This window comes from Gossypium arboreum, chromosome 12, assembly GCF_025698485.1.
Source record: "Gossypium arboreum isolate Shixiya-1 chromosome 12, ASM2569848v2, whole genome shotgun sequence".
Classification (NCBI taxonomy): Eukaryota; Viridiplantae; Streptophyta; class Magnoliopsida; order Malvales; family Malvaceae; genus Gossypium; species Gossypium arboreum.
In genome coordinates, this window is record NC_069081.1 from 14,861,698 (window position 1) to 14,881,977 (window position 20,280).

General features: G+C 32.7%; 3 protein-coding genes and 1 long non-coding RNA gene across 5 annotated transcripts; 2 read left to right on the forward strand and 2 right to left on the reverse strand.

Annotated features, from left to right (window-relative positions):
- The first annotated feature begins 787 nt into the window (after window positions 1-787).
- On the forward strand, window positions 788-1,591 carry LOC128285751 (uncharacterized). The gene is made up of 2 exons (XR_008276300.1): window positions 788-976; window positions 1,070-1,591. It is a non-coding gene; the product is annotated as an uncharacterized LOC128285751 (long non-coding RNA).
- Window positions 1,592-4,397: 2,806 nt separating this feature from the next.
- Window positions 4,398-6,833, forward strand: LOC108477493 (transcription factor bHLH110-like). The gene is made up of 7 exons (XM_017780040.2): window positions 4,398-4,917; window positions 5,135-5,735; window positions 5,939-6,079; window positions 6,170-6,241; window positions 6,383-6,448; window positions 6,545-6,604; window positions 6,717-6,833. Exons 1-7 carry the CDS (start codon window positions 4,790-4,792, stop codon window positions 6,831-6,833), a joined length of 1,185 nt encoding a protein of 394 aa, XP_017635529.1. The 5' UTR covers window positions 4,398-4,789.
- Window positions 6,834-12,574: 5,741 nt separating this feature from the next.
- LOC108477079 (thioredoxin domain-containing protein PLP3B-like) lies at window positions 12,575-15,420 on the reverse strand. 2 transcript variants are annotated; one of them, XM_017779521.2, is made up of 9 exons: window positions 15,191-15,420; window positions 14,978-15,071; window positions 14,343-14,414; window positions 14,197-14,244; window positions 13,947-14,089; window positions 13,734-13,806; window positions 13,558-13,619; window positions 13,158-13,255; window positions 12,575-13,084 (listed from the first exon to the last, which is right to left on the reverse strand). In XM_017779521.2, exons 2-9 carry the CDS (start codon window positions 15,059-15,061, stop codon window positions 12,978-12,980), a joined length of 687 nt encoding a protein of 228 aa, XP_017635010.1. In that variant the 5' UTR covers window positions 15,062-15,071; window positions 15,191-15,420; the 3' UTR covers window positions 12,575-12,977. The 2 variants fall into 2 exon arrangements, with proteins under 2 accessions (XP_017635010.1, XP_052879501.1); XM_053023541.1 differs by lacking the exons at window positions 14,978-15,071; window positions 15,191-15,420 and having other exon boundaries at window positions 14,197-14,266.
- Window positions 15,421-15,766: 346 nt separating this feature from the next.
- On the reverse strand, window positions 15,767-18,776 carry LOC108477050 (disease resistance RPP13-like protein 4). The gene is given in 1 exon segment (XM_017779476.2): window positions 15,767-18,776. A coding segment is annotated over 1 exon segment (2,544 nt). The 5' UTR covers window positions 18,595-18,776; the 3' UTR covers window positions 15,767-16,050.
- Window positions 18,777-20,280: the final 1,504 nt, after the last annotated feature.

The following is a 20,280-nucleotide window of genomic DNA, read 5'->3' on the forward strand; positions in this document are numbered from 1 at the left end:
TTTTTATTTTTCTAATTAATTCAAATTTCATTTTTTAAATAAAATATTATTTTTAAAATTTAAATAAAATTTAAAAGATTTGAATATCTTTAAAATAATTAAAAAGTCATAATTTAAAAATTATATGTAAAATTAAAAAATATTTAAAATTTAAAATATACATCTAAAATATTATAAAATTAATAATAAATTTGAAAGGTAATATCTTTAAAATATTTAAATATTTTATATTATTAAAAATATATTTAAAATTAAAATAATATTTAAAATTTTAAAAATAATTTCAAATATATATATTTAAAATTTTAAAAATATTATAAAATATTTCAAATATACATTTCAAATTTTTAAAATCAATAATAAACAAACCAAAAATAAAATAAATAAGGACAAATTAAAACTTAAATAAATAAATAAATAAATAAGTAATAAAACAAAATAAAGAATCTGATGAAAAAAATAAAAAATTTACCTCAATAGGGAAATAACCAATAGGGTGTCAGGAAAATTTTTTAAATTATGGTAGCGCCAATTTATTTGGCTCCATCAGAAAAAAAAGTGAAATTGTTAAAATCTTTTATTATACTTTTAAAAATCATAATATTTCTCTAGTATTTATATAAATGGTGTCATTCTACATGACTCCATAAAAAAATTAATTTTTTTAATGTAGATGACTAACGTGGCATGTTGGTGGTGCCAAACACCAACTTTTAATGTAGATTTTAGATTATTTTTAAAATTGTTTTTATAAAAAACACCTTTAAAGCATCAAGAGTACTAGCTGAAACCCTGTAGGATTTATCATGGTTGCACGTACTTACCCTCACCATGGTGTTTCAGATGCTTTCGTTGCAAAAGCTCGAGCATGTGAGCAAGCTGTCACTTTTGCGGCTGAGTTGGGGTTTCGATCGATTCAACTGGAGGGCAATTCAGTCACTATTATTAAGAAGGTGGCTTCATCCAAACTTGATAAGTTAGTTTTAAACCCGATTGTTCGAGATGTAAAGGCAAAATTGGTATTTTTTATTTATTTATAAAGTCACCTTATGTTTTATTGGAAGGATAGCCAACACCGATGCGCACACTCTGGCGGGAGAAGGTCGTCGATTTTCGGTTCCGCGGTACTGGATTGAGGAGGCGCTAGAGATGGTGGAATGGACGGCTGAAAGAGATCGGCAACGATAACTCTATCAAACTTAATCTGCTCCTCTCGGATTTGGTTTTTGGAAATTATCTAATCTATTACTCCAAAATCCAAATAGTTTCCAAAGTGTTTCTCTGTCTATTGATAGCAAGGATCTGTTCATGCAATAGTCTTTTGGCTTAAACATGAGAGGATTTCATCTGGTCTTCTTCGGGATATATGGGAAGAAATGATAGGGTTTTTGGGGTTTTCTGTTTTGTTGTTGTTGTTGTTTTTTTTTCTTTAATTTCTGTTTTGTTTGAATTTGGAAGGTTTGTGGTGGTTTTGGGACGGTACATTATCCCATTAATTGCTATCCTTGTCTTTATTTAATGAATACCCGATCATGTTAAAAATAAGAAGAAAAAGCTTTTAAATGTTGCATATTAGATTTGAAATTATGTTTTCATTTTTTTTTAGTTATTTAGCTTATCTTTCATATATTCTATTTTAAATAGACCGATATTCATCTAATTTTGTATTACAAACTAATGTGAAGTGAAGTGTGTGAAAAACCTTTGTTTAAGCACATAAGAAACGTTTCATCCTTATTTAACAATTATGAAAAGTTTTGACTTTTATACCCACTCACTCTAAAAGTTTTGGCACATGTCGTGGTTTCTTGAAAGCTTCCATGTTTACAAGGCTAAACACAACATAAAAATCCTTAGTAGTTTTTTATCATGAGGTAGATTATAGTCTAATTATCTTGTAAATAAAATACGTAAATGGACCCTGAATTTGATGTATGCGCTGTGACTTCATTTGCTGGATAGGAAATGTAAAAAAATAAAAATAAAAAATGACTAGCTAGCATTGTCCTCCATACCTGGATTTTCTGCATGCTAACAAAAGTGAGCATAGATCGGCTAGGGTTCAAACGCCTTGTCTTCTTAATAATTCAGCCAATTACACCTACTTTTCATGCTCTACTTTGCCACTTCTCTATACTATATTATTACTTTTCCATTTCACCGCCATTCTTAATTTCTTCCACAAGTTTTAACATATCCTTATTGTTATTAAATCTTATTTAACCAAGGAGAGAAGACAAATAAGGCTAGGCGCCTATGCCTATACCTATATTCATGGTAATATCTAATTTATAAATATCGTCAATAAATTAGATTGATCTTCAATAACTTACCTAATATTTAGATTTTGTTTTTATTTTTATTTTTAACTTTAAAATTGGATTTTGAGTTTTTACCTTCTATTCCAAATTTTGTCCAAAAGGGTTTATTTAACAATTGAATGTTTACTGTTAGAGTTTTAAGGTTTAAAATTTTATATCATCATTACTCATTTCACTCTTAATTATGTGGTTAAAAGTTTAATACTGTTCATAACAATGAAATATATTTTATAATTAATTATTTACTTTTTTTTTAGAATCACAACTAAAAGATTAATTATTGCTGCTGTAATAAATACTTTAATTTTGATAAAAATAATGTAAATATATAAATAATAAATTTCGCGTGCGAAATACAGTGAAAAGAGGAACTAAAGAAATGGTTGAGTACGGTTGACTGCTTACAATGACTGTGAAAAGTAATGTTAGTAGTGGTGAGATGATCGTATTTTATGGCATTTAACAATATTTTATTTTGTTTTTTTTTATAATATAAGATGTATATTTTGAATTATAAATATATGTCAAAGCTTAATGCATCCCAACGAGGATTCCAATTGAAATGCTTAGTTAAGCAAGTTGATAAGTGCTATCTCACTTTGAATTTAATACTCCAAATCCTGTTCTTAATTATAAACATACCAAATTGCATCTTGGAATCCCAATGTTATTCCAATAATTGGTTAGTTTTTGCCCCATAAATCTAAAAACTTGAATAATCTTTAGATTACAAAATTTAATTAGAATTCAAGTCCAACCTCATGTTTTATAAATGATTATATACATAAAAACTGAATTCTGATTTTTTTCATAATTTATCTAAAATTAAAATATATTTATATCTAAATTCAAAATAAAATCTAAAAAAAATTCATATATTAAAATTACTTTATTATAATTTATATATAAACTTAGACAAAAATTGATTGATTTGGTGTCGTGAGTCAAATAATTTGAATTCTGTACTTGTGCAAAAAAATAACCCAATGTTGAAAGATGAGAATTACAGGCGTAAATAAGACACTAGTGCTCGCAAGCTATTCAAGTTTGATTTAAAAAAATTGAACTCGATTCGGTAATTATCGACCTAATCTCAAGTTTGAGCAGCTCGAGCTATTAGTCGAGTTGAATTCAAACTTCGTAATACTTAACTTGAACGACTCGTGGGCCTTATCAAACTTCTCATATTTTTATATTTTATTATTGTCATTAACATATATTATTAGTCCTAACCTTAATTATTGAGTTGAGTAAAAAAATTAATAAATGAAGTTAAAGACAAATATTGAACTGAGTTCAAAATTCCGATTCAAGCTCGATCTCAAGCTAGAACTTAGCTATATTCGGACTCCACTTGACTGTATTACACCTCTAATGAGGACCGAAAATTAAAGCATGAAAAAGTTACGGATGATGGAGAAAGTAGGAGAGAAATAGGCAAACGACAAGTTAGCAATCTGTCCCAGAATCTCCATAATTTATTTTTTCATATATTTATCATCTTTTCCTCTCACCTATCTTTTCTGGGTCATTATTACTTATTCTATATTTAGGTCTCTTTTCATTGAAAAGACATCTTAGTTTTGTTTAATCCAAACAATTCCGAAAGTTCAGCTCAATCAAACAGTAGCTAGTTTTTAATTAACAAGATTCTAAACGATGAGTATGGAATAAAAGTTTATGGATTTATTAAATATGATCCATTATATATATCATTTTAATTATTTTAAAATTATCTATTAATTAATTGATAATACAATTCACTCACACTATATAAATTTATATAATTTCAATACATCAAATCCAAACCCTATTTTTTTAAAAAAATACATATATATATATATTTTTAGTTGTTATTCTTAGAAAGTGTTATTTTATAGTTTATTCTTCTATTTCCAATTTTTAAAAATGAATTAACTAAGTTAAACTCTACTATTATTGTACCGAAAAGAGGATTACTATTTCTCTTTTGTAATGGTGGTGATTTAATTACCTAATATTTTTAACTTTAGTATGAAAACCCTAGCTCCGAATATGCCTATATATATTTTGCTTAATACAAAAGTCTTTGAACAAAAGATAAAGGAAAGATCATTTTCAAACAAAATTTTCTCATCTTAGTCCAATTCCAAACAAATCAGGGTTTCAATCAAATCATGTCTTATCCATCTATATATGTGATCTTGCAGAGAATAGCAAGCACAAAACACGAAACTTAACCAATATCATATCACTACCATACTGAAGTTGCAAAAAGAGGGTATCTTTTTTCTTTGTTTCAGATTGTTGCTTTAAGCTGAGACTTTGCATGCAGTTGCAGGTAGAGGAAATCAAGGGAGAAAAGTGTGGGTTAAAGGCTGAAGTGGTTTACTATATATATTGCTTCTTCATTGAACCAAAGGGAGATGTTAGTTTATTTGGTTCGTTTTTTCAAGGGTTAATAATATATTAAACTTACTAGAATCATCATGGAATCTGCAAATCTTCATCCTCATGGCAATAAGGTTCAAGAGCAGTATCTTAAGTATTCCTCTCTGGGAACTCCAACAAGCCATCAAGTTTCAACCATAGATGAATGGAATCAAAACCTCTTCCCGTAAGTGCCTAAATAAGATAAAGTTTCTGTTGTTTCCATTGTTACAGTCTGAGCTTTACTTATTGTTAACTTTTCTTTGATTATTACGTGTAGTCTTCTGGATTTGTTCATGCAACATAAACATGCCTATGGGGTTTCTGTGATTTTCAGTATAATAGTATATTAGTAAAGTTTTCATGTTGAATACATGTTGTATTTATGTCAATCTCTCGTGCAGGAATATTGGTAGTAAATACAATAGGGATCTGAATGAAACCATATCAAAATCAAGGGATCCATGGCAAGTGCCGCCCTTGATAAGGACTTCCATGAACCAAGATAGCTTCATCCAACAATCTGCAAGTGAATTTCTCATTGCAAATATCAAAGATGAGATGTCGGATTCCTTCCCCAAACTGAGTGAGATGATGTACCACCATCCACAATATTCAAGTACTCATCATGACAATCTATGGCACAGCAGTTTCCCCATTTCTAACAACATGACTGAGCTGCATCTTTCCTCAGGAGAGTTGCACAGCAATGATCATCATCCGCCACCATATTTAGGAACTACGTCATCAGCTAGCAGATACGATTTCAATCACATCTTTCAAAGTACAAGTATTTCAACCTCGGATTTGTGTTCCACATTGTTTTCTAGCTCTTTGGACCTGAACCTGAAATCCTTGGATCTTTTGACCTCAACATATGATGGTGGAAGTTGTAATCAATCTTTAATCGATATTCCTGGGAAATTAAACAGAAGTGTGTTTATGGGCCATGAATCCCTTGATCACAGAAGAGAACATAGTGATGATACGTCCACCGGTTCCAAAGTGGGTATCTTTCTCTCTTAATTCTTATTTCTGCCACTTTGAATTTTCATGCATTTAAAATCTCCTGTTCTCTACCAAACAAAATACTACTATCACCAGCAATGAAAGAGTTCCTTTTTCATTTACATACACTACTATTGTTTCAAGCTTTTTATTGGTCACTTTAACATGCTGAGATAATGAATTGCTTTCCTTTCTACCAGCATAAGGTATCAGCCTTTGTTAGCGGAACAACTACAAGTGCAAAGAGGCCAGGTAGCTTTTCTGATACAAAGGAATCGACCCATACGGATGCTAAGAAGCATAGGTCTTCAATGTCACGATCCCCATGTCCCACATTGAAGGTGGAACTGATTCCACTTAGTAACTCTTCGAGTTGTAGTTTTTATTTCAAATTTACAGTTCTTACCATACATTGGACTTTGGGTTTTTAGCTACAGGTTAGGAAAGAGAAACTAGGAGACAGGGTCGCTGCTCTTCAGAAGTTAGTGGCACCTTTTGGCAAGGTACATTTCATTCCATGTTACCTCCTGATCACCATTCCACTAAATACTGATTGAGATGTGAGAATTTTACAGTTCAAGAAGTTAAAATATTAATAGGGCCATACTTGCATATCTAAATTTCTGTGTTTGAGTGATAGCCAGACAGATACAGCTACTGTGTTATCAGAAGCCATTGGGTACATCCAGTTCCTTCATGACCAAGTTCAGGTAATTTTCACTCTTGGTTATTTTGATTCCTTTCACTATATATATATAGTTGCTTTGGTGTCCTTAACAAGTATTTTCTTCAATTTCCATTTGCAGACACTGAGCGTGCCATTTATGAAGTCATCGCAAAGCAAGTTTTATAGAACAATGCAAGGGGTATGAAATACCCTGGCTATCTCAATAAACCACACAGTTGCAAGCCAAATGGCATTGGAACTTAATATTAATCATCGTTAATTGGAAAATTAATAGTTTTTTTTTTTGGCAGGGTTCAAGAGTGGAAGGACAGGAAGAGCAGAAGCGTGACCTTAGAAGTAGAGGACTATGCCTGGTGCCCCAGTCTTCAGCATCATATTTTATTAATAGTTGCACTGGTGGGGTATAGACAATCCCCCGGCCCCAATTAAGAACTTGAGGTTGTACATAAGAAATAGTAATTTTGGCCTTTGGGATTATCAAGATTTATAAACTAAAGGTGTAGGACTGTAGGAATGAGGTCTGGTTGTGGAGACCTAGAGCTTTGGCTGGCTCATTTATACATGTCAACCTCCATGAAAATGAATGATTATTAGGGAATCATCAACTTGGCATAACTTAGCAAAAAAACAAACTTTCTCATTTGGATGCATAATCAATAGGATACAACAATATTGCACGAAAAATGAAAAGCAGTGTGCGGTCCATAGGTAAAAAGTACAAGAGATGGGGACTAATCCGGCGATAGTTTTTTTTTTTTTCATAGTTATATTTAGGTTTAAATGCAAAATTATTGATGATGGTGAATTAAGTGTTGAATGGAATTTGGAAGGCAAAGCTTATTATGCACGTTCAAGATTGGTTGTATTTATATGTCTTATTGATTCATTTGCAAACCTTTGAAATGTGTGTATATAGAAATGGTATAGAAATGAAAGATGTGCAATTGACATATAAATGAATTCATGTTTGAATGGTTTAAATTTTGCATGTCCGGTAAGACTAAGTTCATATTATACGAGCTTACTTAGCTTAATGCTTATGTTAGTTATTTCATTTCTTTGTAAGTCATCAAAAAGCTCGATTGGTTGAGAACATTGTCCGAGCATGATCACACTATCCATCAATCTGTTTTGGTGGTTTTTCAATGTTTTAACCTATGGTTATAAATGGCATGTATAGGGTTGTATGTTAAATTTCTTTAAATTATACCATTTTTTCTACTTTGGTAATTATTCAAGAGTGGTGTTTAAAATATAATTATGTTATCAAAATAATTCTATTCGTTATCTCTATTAAGAAAAGAATCGTGACCCAATTAAAAAGTAAGGTTGATACAATGTATTAGAAAAGAAATGAGGAGAAGGAGTGGTGCAAAGGAGGCTGGTTCTCCTAAATAGGTGGAGAGTCAAAAAAAAAATTAGGAGAGTGGGATAGGAGGATAACATGCAAGTAAGGGAGATAGGATGTTGAAGAAGATTGCTAATGAGGGTTGAAGATAATTCTTTCATCGTTCTACATGGTATTTATATGGAGGGAGGTCTCGTTCCCAATAGTGCCACATCATCGACAAAATCGAGACATAATGATTTTGCGGCCGGCTAGGTGGCAAGGTCATATGTGAGTTGTCGTTGAGTGTGGTACTACTCTAACATTCTTCTTACTGAGGTAGTACGAGGTCGTTATGCCCCAGTAGTCCCTTGGTGGTCTTCTTTTAGTGGTAAAAGTGTTCCTACTAATAACGAGTGGCCTAGTAAGAGGCGAGACACTTGAGTGGTGTGAAGAGAGAGCCATTCATGGGTGTTTTCTAGGTAGTTCCTCGTGGTTCCAAGTGTCCACCTTGGGTAGGAGTATTGCTACATAGTCGACAGTCTTGAAATGGAAGTTATCAAAGCATGTGGATATCATGATACCCTAGGGTGGATATTGCGACATCACTGTGTGGTCTCCATCTTTGGGGCCCATTGGAGGTATCATGATTCCAAGGGTAGGATATCGTGATACCCTTTGCTTTGGTGATGTTCTCACTCGATTCCAACCTCCAACACATCCCTACAACACTCAATTATATGTCAAGGCCCCCAATGGCACTACTAGCCAATTTGGGTATCAAAACAAGAAAAATGAGGCATTTTCACTTATTAAATAAAAAATTAAAACTAAGAAAAACTATAAAGAAATGATACTATGCTTGAAAACAAGGTCCTCAAGTGTATTGGGGAAGCCTAATTTGCCACATCAAATTACGGTAGATCAATAGCCGAAAAGTTGGAAGTTCATTATAAACCATTTGAGCCTTAATCACATATGTCCAATTGGCCCATCCGCTAGCTTGTTGAAATAAAAAATGAATTACATATTAAATCAAATGAACAGAAATGAATAGAAATAATGAAAATGGAGAAATGAGAAATATTTGGAAATGATTATAGTTTTCTTCAAAATGAAAATGAAAATAAAGAAATGAAATAATTTGGAAATGATTATGTTTTCTCCAAAATGAAAATGAAAATGACCTGCAAATGAATTTATGTTTTTCAAATTAAATGAAGTTCAAAAATAGAAATAAATTATTTGGTCATAGTGAACTGTTGAATATAGAAATATTGAATATATTTTCTTATATATTATTTTATAGTAAAGTCGTTATGATTTTAACGAATTAGAATTGGGTTGAGAAGATTATTTAATTAGAAATATATTAAAATGTTTATTTTGGGAAATAAAATAACAAATATCGGGTTGAATTGAATTATAAAGTATTGGATTAAAAGCTCAAAAAATACTTGTAATTAGACCCAATATGGGAGAGGCCTAAAAGCCCCTCAAGTTAATGAGGGGGACAACAAACCCTTGTATTATTAACTAGGGTTGCCACCCTCTATACTCTTAGATAAACTAGGAGTTTATATTTCTAGTTGAAATAAACTTTTACAATTTAACAAAGGTTTTACCTCTTATCCCTATAAATAGATGATATTGGTACGACTATTTACAAAACTTTAGATATTATTATTCTGGTCGAAAATAGAGAATTTATTCTCAACTATTAAATATATTTTCTAGAATAACAAATTTTGTCAGTTTCTATTGATTAGAGATTTTTCGTTTTCACACTAAAAGTAAAGATAACTATTTCTAATTTTGTGTTTGATTTGAATCATTCGAGCGCACACACGAAGCAAACCATCGTACGAGAATAGCGGAGAAGGATATTCGGTTGAAGGCCATGAATGAAAAGTATCCGTCTAGCCGAAAACACAGGTGTAAATTCATTTAAGGGTTTATTACTATAAATATCACAAATCGACTTGATTTTAAATTTTTTTTATTTTTCGTTGTGCAAGAAAACTAATCTCAAACTAGATTTTTTTCCAACAAACTCGTGGTAGGTGTGTTGGATTTGGTACCCTAAGTGTAGTATATTAGCTTGTACACTTGTAACTTTTTCGAACAAATTGGTTAATAAAATTATTCATGGATTACATTAACACCCTTTGTATATTGTCCTCACGTGATTCTTGCATGTAAAGTAAATAGAAGTAAATATTAGCTCACTAGTTGTCTAATGTTTAACTAATACTAAGTGGTATTACATGGTCAGATCGTAATACGAAAAGACAACTTATATTAGTAGACGAACCTATACATGTCATTAGTCTAATCGAAAATAAGTAAACCGATTGAAAAACTAATATGTCGTCTATCAAGTCCAATTGGGAAAAGAGTGGATGACTCCTAAAAGATATAGACACATATGTATTAACTGGACTGATAGTGCATCAGACTAGACCTAAGCAAAATAGATCCTAAATCCATTTATGGATTTATTCACTTGTGACGTTCATAGTGTGACATACCTTAATCCTAAATGGATGATGATTATGTATGAGTGACTCGTATCCTTTTATGTAAGTAAAAGCCTGACTTCAAATAGATAATGAACTAAATGTTGGTGCATTGGGTATACAACTTCTACAGTATGTAGCATCATTCACAATAGTGAAATTCATAACCCAAGAAATGGGTAAATGATATCCTCTTGTTGGCATTACATGATAGATGAAAAGTAAACGTGGCCATAGGTCGTTTGTCTTTGTTATGAATGACTTAATTACTATTTGATAGTGATAAACTTTTCATGAAAAAAGATGTAACTGTTACTATGAGATAAAATAGGATCATATTGGGAGAGCATATTTATTCCAAAGTGATTAAGGATATCCTATGAGGGTAACACACTTATGACAAGGTTGTTGGATGAGAATTAATCGAGTAGCTTTCGTAATGGTATGCCATTAGAGAGAGCTCAATCATGATACTATAGTGGAATGACTTCATGACTAAATGAGTTTACAATTAATAGGTGAAAACCTGGAATTTAATTATAAATCATTTGAGCCCTAATCATAAATATCTAATTGGTCCATCTGTTAGCTTGTTGAAACCAGAAATGAATTGCATGTTGAATGAAATGAACATAAATGGATAGAAATGATAGAGTTAGAGAAATGGGAAACATTGAAAATGAATATGGTTTTCTCACTTAGTATGAAAATGACTTCATAATTGATTTATAATTTTCTAATTATTAATTAATTAATTGAAGTTCGAAAATGAAATTAAATTAATTGGTCATTTTGAATTCGTTGAATGCGAAAATTAAATATATTTTCTCATAAAAATTTTACGGTAAAATTATCATGATTTTAATGAAATAAGAATTGGGTTGAGAAATTAATTTAATTTCAAAAAAATTAATATGTAATGTCTATTTTGAGAAATAAAAAATATATATATTGGGTTGGATTAAATTATAAAGTACTGGGTTAAAAGACTAGGAAGCACACATAATTAGATCTAGTACAGGAAAGGCCCGGATCCTCATCATAATACCTTTGAGGGAAAGCACACCCTATTAACCCCTTTCTTTCCTAGTTCAATTAGGAGATTGTGTTCCTTTTAAATAGCCATTAAATGCATTCTACTAATTCAACTAGGGTTTCACTTCCGCCTATAAGTGGATGACATTAGTATAGCTAAAAACACAATAAGTTGTATACAACTTTGAGATATTGTTATTTTGTTTGAAAATAGTGAGAATTTATTTCTAAGTATAAATTACATTTTCTGAGAATAACAATTCTACCGATGTCTATAAGAGAGAGATTTACTTTTCTATTGAAAGTAAGAAAATTATTTCTAGTTTTGTATTTGATTCCGAATTGTTTGAGGCCGCACTCAAAGCAGTTTGTGATATGAGAATAACAAGGAACGTTGTTCGGTTGAAAGTTGAGAACGACAAGGATCTGTTTGGCTCAAAGCATATGTATATTTTGAGAAAAGTTTATTACTATAAATATCACAAATCGACTCGGTTTTCAAAATTTTATTTAGACATTATTTTCGTTTTTTTACTATGATTTGACTTTGAATTTTACAAGAATGGGCTTCTATATTAAATTAGAGACTCAATTAAATTTTTTATTTAGTTTAGGATTAAATTGAATTTTTAAGAAAATTTAAGATTAAAAACCAAATTGAGTTTTTCAAAATGTCCGATTCAAACCAAAATTTATTCTATTTCGTTTTAAATTTGTTTTAATTTTGAATTAGATTAATTTATGTTTAAATTAGACTTAGGAGAGTGAATATTAACCAAAAAATTAAATTTTAAATAAATTAAAGTTTTTATTTTAAATAGATAATTACTTACGATTAAATCGGGCTAGTATTAGTTTAGTCCAAAAGGCCCAAATTAATCCGTTTCAAGACCCAATTAAAGTCAAATGACCTAAAAATGTCTAAGTTAAAGCCCACAGCTTTGGTGTAATCCCAATTTTCAATCCATGTCAAGAGCCGAAATCTAATCTCAGGATTTCTTTTTATAAAGAAGATAAGAACTTAATAAAACAAAAACAGTTCATTACGCGTTAAAGTAAACTACATCTTAGTCACCAAATTATGCTAAATTTTTGTTCTGATCATTTAACTAGAAAAACTTACAATTTAATCATATGTATTTTCTTTGGATCAAAGGAAAGTTCGGTTGATGCCCTCCGGCAACTTTGAAAAGCGCTAATTTTACAGTCATGGTTACCCTTGCACCTCATCTGGCAATAATACAGCAAATTATAAGCTACATGCAAGTTGATTAAACCGTCTCCAATGCATATCATTCATAAATATGGAATGCTAAGAACTAGCTGCAAATTACAGCAGCAATTGAATGTCAAAACAACGGTAAGACTTCATACATAACCAGGCAGATAGCACAAGCATACATCAATGACCTTTATGGCGATAAAGCATTACAACTACTTGGGAAATATCATATAGTGAATGGTCTATCTCTACAGCTTCCCTCTCTTTAGGATACAATTCAAACTTCTCACAGAACCATGCCGTAAAAGCCGGCGCCAAACCAAAATACATTGTAATTATTAGTGCTTAGCATCTCTTACCAACATGTTCCTATATTTAATTAAGGGACTGCAAAAGGAACCTCTTGAGACAAGGAACCCGATAGAAGATAGCAATTTCTTTTTCTTTTTCAGTCAGAATCAGAGTCATGATTCACGGAAGATCTCACTGTCCTGCGCCTACTCTCATCATAAACATCATCCTCATCATCTTCATTTTTCTTCTCACTAATTATACCTGTAAAATGATACATGGTTTTCATCACTGCTAAATACCATGAATTGCATGTTGAACCAGACAAGTTCATTACCTTTCTTTATCAGTACAACCTCGAGTGTCCTCATAGCAAAATCATCTTTGGCACCAAGATCTTGAAACCCAACCAGCCTATCTACAGCAACCCCTTTTCTGACAAAACATTGCAATGGTTCAAGTTATCTAGATGTAATAAAAAGGGAGATACTGTTTTCTAACTTTTAACACTTGATGGCAAAACTTTTCACAAAGACTAAACAGCCATGAAGCATAAAAAGCCATGGCAAAACATCAAGTGTTCATCTCTATATCTAGTGTTTAATTCTTAGGTAGAAGAAAGTTCCTTACAGAAACAATACAGAACTAAACAGCCTTGAAGCATAAATCTTTCATTTTCTCTTCATCATATAAACATGAGGAAGAAAACAAGAAGAAGCTAAGAGATGATGGCTGACCTGAAAATTATAACACAAGGCAAAGTTTTGACTGCAAGTTTGGTAACAAAGAAAGGAGCATTCTGCCACAAAAGTTCAGAATCTTAAGTTTGCAATGAAAAAATTACCACAACTAGAATGAAATATGAAAAATATCTATCAAGCTTTAGAAATCTAGAAAGCTTGTTGATGTTCACCTCAGCATCCAGCTTGATGAACTTCGTATCCATATGCTTTGGTGCAAGGGCTTTCAAATGCTTATCCATTATCCTGAATGTCCGTACATAATACTGATAAGTCTTTCATATTTATAATTGAGCATGCACAGTACGTGTATCCAAACTTTATGTCACTTACTGTGTATATGAGTACATGACAGACAGAGAAAAGTAAAAAAAAAAATACTTTACTTGCATCGATAGAACTCCTTATGGTAGAAGTGGCAAACCACTGTCTCACTTCCAGTGACTTCACCCAAGAAATCTCCTTCAGTAATCTCCCTGTAGTCTCCATGCCCTTGCCTCTTTAAGGCTTCTCGCTTCTCGGCTTCTTTCTATTCAAATAAACCCTAGTGTCGTTAAGGATTTCAGAACAATCATACCCAGATCTGTAGACGATTTTTCATCACATTGAATTAAGAATTGCCATTAAATTTCTAACCTTGAGAGCAGCAATCCTATCTGCATGCAATTTTTCCAACTCAGGATCCTGTATACAAGAAGTCATGAGCCTACACAAAGGCAGAGTGACGTAGAATGAATGAAAGATGCTCCATCACAGAATACAAACAGCTTCATAAGACTTACATCCATCAGCTCATCAAGGTCAACCTCCTCGTTGGCAGTAGATGACTGCGCCTTCTCTTGGGCAAGCAACTCCTATAAGACCATGACATTCACAAATTCACTCACATTAAACACATACCACTTGGCATAAGTATGTTGTTACCAGCTAACTTCGATAATCAGAGATAACATTTTGTACAGCAAGTCAACCTGGGGTAGCCATTTAAAAAAAGCATCATCAAAACACCCAAAACCATTAAGTTACAGTTCCCAATCCATCATTGAAAACCCCCTTTTTAGACCAAAACAGAATCTTAAAATTGTATGACTATTATCTACAAGTGCGCACAAGTTATTATATTCAAGTTCGCCAACAAATTACAGTAGCTTCAATGACTCAGCGGTAAAATAGGTCCAAAAGGCAAGTATCTACAATGCCAGTTAGTAAGTATATCTAACATTGAAGGGCAGCTACTTATCACCCTTGGGAGGAGCAATATAACAGACGATATGGGTAATGATCTAGTTCTATTTTAACAAAATTTCAGAACAACACAGAATATTCAATGGAAGCTTGGTCGATATAAACGGGTCGGATCAAATCGACACATAAAAGAGAACCAGAAACAGAGAGAAAATTAAGGTAAAAAGACAACCTTTTGATAGTCACGAGCAGCTGCTGCCATTACATTCCCGAATGCTAAATTAGACAACGTTGATTTAACTGAATCCGGATCCATTTCTCTTTCTCTGAAAAATTAAAACAAAAAGCAACAGAAAGGATCAAATGCATAAAAGATTTAAAGAAAGAAAAATTGAGACTTTCAGGGAAATTCTAAAGAAGGAAGCAGATCCAGGTATAATCTTACCTGCTGGAATCTCTCTTTTTTTGGGTAAAGACGAAAGAAAAATGAAAGGAAAAATATGGGATCTTGAAAATTTGAAGAGAAAAGATCTCCTATGAAACGCACCGGTTTCACGACGGACTTAATTCGGCCCCAGTAGCCGGCAGGCTAATATTAGGTCCACAAGGCCCAAATTCAATCCTTTATAGTTCCATGCTTCGATGCCGGTGCGTTCAGGCACGCATCTCGGGTTGGTTTTAGATTTATTCGGATTTTCTAATTAATTTTAGGTTTCATCATTCAAGTTTGTTAACTAAATCAGTTAATTGTCATTTTATATCAAATCGATTTAATGAAATTATTCTCTAAACACAAATAATGGATCGATTTGAGAGTCTTTGCAAGCTGAGTGACCTAAAGACAATACTAAATATTGTTTCCGCCTTTAAAATGTCAGTAATAATTAATATTAATTGAGTGTAACCATAAGACATATTGCATTTTCAATAGAACAATGCAAGCTCAAATTTTAAAAATAATATTTTTGAGAGAGCCAATCAAGAACTCAAAACATTGACCTTAAAATGTACATGCATAATATAAAAAAATAAAGTTTGTATTACCCCACTTGATGTCAACATTGGGCTGTTCATCCAAAGCACTAAAAGGTTCTCCCACGGTACAATTTAGACTGTAGATAGGATTATATGATATGAATATACAACCATGTTAAAATCTTTAAATTTGATAATCCACCCTCAAAAAGAAATTTTGAAAATCCAATCAAGTACCCTTTGTTACATAATAATAATAATAATAATAATAAAACCCGCTGCATTTGTGGACATGAATGTCAACATTAGTTCTAGATTTAATGCTTGTGCTTATCCCTTGATCCATACTCCACCTCTGAAGCCAACATCATCAATTGGGAAAGACACCAATTCCGGACACCAACTAACATTCACAATTCTCAAACTTTGCATCGCTTCTTGCAACATTGGCCATTCTAATTCCAAATCCGAAAGTGATTCCAACATTAACCCTTGGATCTTCCAAACAATGTTGTTGTATCCCCAAAAGTTTTGATTCACATTTTCAAGATTTCCAGATGAGATTGAGAGGTACTTGAGCAAAGGAAGTGCTATAGGATTGAGCCAAGCTGGACTCATCTTTCCTGGATAGAACTTGAGGGACAACTCATAGAGTTGTTGTGGCGGATAGAGTTTGTCAAGTTTTGAGGTTAGATCACTCCCATGACTATCAAAGCAACTTATTGACAGATTCTCCAGATCATGTAGGTTCGCCATTGCATTAACCTCGTTCTCTTCAACTTCATCAGCATGTGTTAGATGTAATCCAAGTATCCTCAATCGTGTCAAGTTCCTTAATTCTCCGATACGGCAACCATGGCTAGATCTTGCAGGTCTAAATCCCAACAATACTTCAAGGTTTGAAAGCCTCCCCAAACCTTTTGGCAAGCATTCAAGTGAACCACAATTACTGACATCTAAAACCTTGAGCTTTCTTAATGTAATGAGGTTATGAGGCAAAGTTCTAAGATTTTGACAATAACTCAAGTCCAAAATCTGAAGGTTGGTGAGTTTTTCCAAGGACGCTGGGAGTTCAATCAAAGGATGAGTGTTGCTTAAACTGAGATAAGTTAGATGATGAAGTGAACCGATATGAAATAACAAGCTACTGATAGGCAATTCAAAGATTGATTTTGAAACATCTAGAACTCTCAAGTATCGGAACTCACTAAGTTTCTTTGCAGTACTTGATTCAATCTTGTTGACTTCACCACTTTTGGTTGTGGACACCAATCCCCTTAACTTCGGATTAGCGGTAAGCTGCTTTCTGTCCATGTTGTTGGTAATCCCAGAGTGGCGGCAATTAGTATTGTTTGTTACGGAAAATGTGTCATCTTTTGCTATTTTAATGACCAATTCGCGAACCATATCATGCATTTTGCACGTTAAAATTGTTCCATTGTAAGTCTTGTCAACAACCTCTATCAAACATCGATTTATCAACCCTGAGAAACAATCTTCACCAGCATCAGTTGAAGATCTGCCACTTCTCTATGGGACAAATCCCTCACCAATCCACCAATGAACTACTTGCTGTTTTGTTATGACACAGTCATCTGGATAAAGAGAGAAACTAAGGAAGCATGACTTCAAGTAAGGAGGGAGCTCATCATAACTCAACTGCAATGAAGCCATGACAGAGTCATCATTTTCTGCCAATTCATCTCGAAAATGATCTGCAATTCGCCTCCATTCATGATAGTATGATGCTTTACAAAGCATCATTCCTCCCACAGCTTTGATAGCCAAGGGAAGACCCTCACACTTGTCGACTATCTCTTTTCCAACATCTTCTAAATCGGGATAGATACACTGACCTTCACTTGCAGCAAAGGCTATCTTCTGAAACAGAAGCCAACTGTAATCTTTGTTGAGGAATTTAGGTCTATGAATCCTTGTTTCCTTCACTCCCATCTTCCTTGAAACCCTCTCATTTCTCGTTGTGATGATGACACAACTACCGTTTCCTTTAGGCAACCCTTGAGAAATTCGTCCCCACCATGCAACATCTTCACCCCACACATCATCCATCACGATCAAATACCTCTTGCCTAAGAGATATTGGTTTATCTTTTTCAACAGTTCATTTGCATCATCCCCGACACTAGCATCACCTAAATTTCTCAACATACTTCTCATGATTTGTTCTTCAGTAAATGTCTGAGAGACTGAAACCCACATTCTCCTATCAAAGTGATCATCTATTTCTTTTTCATTGTACACTTTCTGAGAAATTGTGGTCTTGCCCAATCCACCCATTCCAACAACTCCAATTGCTAGTATTTCCTGCTTCCCTTCACGAGCCGCTTCAAATAACCAGTCTTTAATCTTCTTAGTATCAGCTTCTAGTCCAACAACCATAGTGTGATCATACACTTGAGAGCTCCATCTGGGCATTTGGTCCTTTCCATTTATGGCATTTGGTTGGAACAAAAGAGTCCCACCAAGGAGTGATTGGATGTTCTGTTTAATCTGGGTAATTTCCCCAATAATTTCCTTGATACGCTTCCCATTTTGATGCTTGAAATGAAGGATTGGTGGAGAGATACAAGTTAAGCAGCCATTGGAGAATAAGGCATCATCCCTTGACTGAAGTTGGCAATCCGCTAGTATATCTTCAGCTTCATAAATCAACTCTCGCAGGACGGCCAAGACCTTGTTTATAGTATCGTTCTTCCTCTTCAACCTATCTGCGTCCTTGAGGAAACATTGCATCAATTGAAGTTCAGTTTGTAGCTTTTCAAATTGTTCCCTGAATTTGGTCACATAGAGACCTTCCTCTGCAAGAGTGTTTAAAAGCTTCTCCAAGAACACACTGACAATTGCATCCGCCATGCTTTTTGGGTTTGCCTTACAAAAAAGAGAAAACTAGAAAGAACAAGATTAAATAAAATTTGGAGCTCTGGGTACTCAAAATCTAATCTGTTCAAGGCTTCCAAAAGAAAAGAAAACTAAACCAAGTATGGGGAAGTTGATGCTTCAGCCACTGAAATTTTCATCATGAGCACCCCAAACAACAACCTGGATCAATTAAAGAGAAATAGAATTAGAAGGTTTTCTCCTATAAACGTATATGACCTGAACTTGTTCTTCGCGGTATGATAGCCAAAATGAAGGAGGAATTTAAAAGATAAAATGAAATCAAAGATCAAACATAAATATAGATAATGATAACAGAATGTTAATCAGCTAATGTATGCAGGATAAAATAATCAAAACCTCATAGCAAACTTACAATTGAGAGATTCCTGGCAAGAAATCTATGGCACTTTCAGATTAAGGAGAAAACCCCAAATCCAATAATGTAAAAAGCTAAAGTGTAGAATGTCAAAGCGGATAGAATGGAATAGTTCGAAGGATCTTGTTCATACCTTGATTTACCGAAAAGTCCTTTATTTATGTAATACAATCGTGTAGAAGAAAAGATGCTATAAGAGGGTGTAATGGTGCACAACAGTTAATATTCGTGCAGACTAGTCAACGATGCGTATTTTGGCTAATTGAATGACCATGAAACCGAAGAGAAACTTCCATCCCCCAAACTAGTCGCTTCCTTCCTACTAAACCTGTTGCTCGCCCGAAATTTATAAGTTTTGAGTCAGTAATTTGCAAAAAAAAGTGTTATCTAATAATAAGTTTGAGTACCTGGAATCAATATTTTACAACTTTTATAAGCATGTTAGCTTGAGAAAACTGACCCGTCTTATTGGCTTAGGTTCCCTACTCATGCCTGATTGTTATAAGAAGAAAAGAAGAAGATGAATGGAGGCTCTTTTTTTTTTTTATCATAAATAACTCAAATAAATTAATTATTTACTAAAATAATTCACTTGCAAAATCATGGACGAAAATGATCTATTTTGAAAATTAAACATCAGTGCCGTGATTGTCATTGGCGGCACAGGATTGAAATGTAATTATATAAAATATTTAGAGATTTGATAAAGTAGTTACCTTTTTTAAATTGAATGAAAAAATGTAACCCCAACCCTATTCGGGACACCCAATTAAAAGCTTTTTAATATTTTGATCTATTTACATGTTATATCTGACTCTTTTAAAATTAAATTTAAATGATCCTTATCAAATATAAAAATAAAAAAATAAATCCTTTTTAATTTTAAAAAATAAACTTAAAAAATCTATATAAAATTCTTAATTTAAATTTAATTTCAAAAGGATGACCTCATCGCTACCAAAGATCATGGTGCCACTCCTTTTCTATCCAATTTAAAAAAGATAATTGTTTCATATTATCCCTAAACGTTTTTTTAAAACCAGCCAATGATTGACCCATTATGAAGGATGGTACTGTTCAAAACGGGCCATTTTCGTACATGATTTTATAAGTGAATCATTTTCGTAAATAATTAATTAAGTTAGATTATTTTGATAAAAGGATTACATTTTCTATCATTGAATTACATCCTTATTTATACATGTTATTCTCAACCAATATTTTTAATAAATAGAAATTAATTTAAATTGAATGAGAAGTAACTAAAAATTAAAATATGAATT

Excerpts from the sequence above, each read along its gene's own strand:
- LOC108477493 (XM_017780040.2), top strand. The coding sequence starts at position 4,790 with ATGGAATCTGCAAATCTTCATCCTCATGGCAATAAGGTTCAAGAGCAG. Across the intron at positions 5,736-5,938 it reads ATACGTCCACCGGTTCCAAA|CATAAGGTATCAGCCTTTGT; the intron begins GTGGGTATCTTT and ends CCTTTCTACCAG. Across the intron at positions 6,242-6,382 it reads TAGTGGCACCTTTTGGCAAG|ACAGATACAGCTACTGTGTT; the intron begins GTACATTTCATT and ends AGTGATAGCCAG.
- LOC108477079 (XM_017779521.2), bottom strand. The coding sequence starts at position 15,061 with ATGGATCCGGATTCAGTTAAATCAACGTTGTCTAATTTAGCATTCGGG. Across the intron at positions 14,245-14,342 it reads ACCTTGATGAGCTGATGGAT|GATCCTGAGTTGGAAAAATT; the intron begins GTAAGTCTTATG and ends TCTTGTATACAG. Across the intron at positions 13,620-13,733 it reads TCATCAAGCTGGATGCTGAG|AATGCTCCTTTCTTTGTTAC; the intron begins GTGAACATCAAC and ends CTTTTGTGGCAG.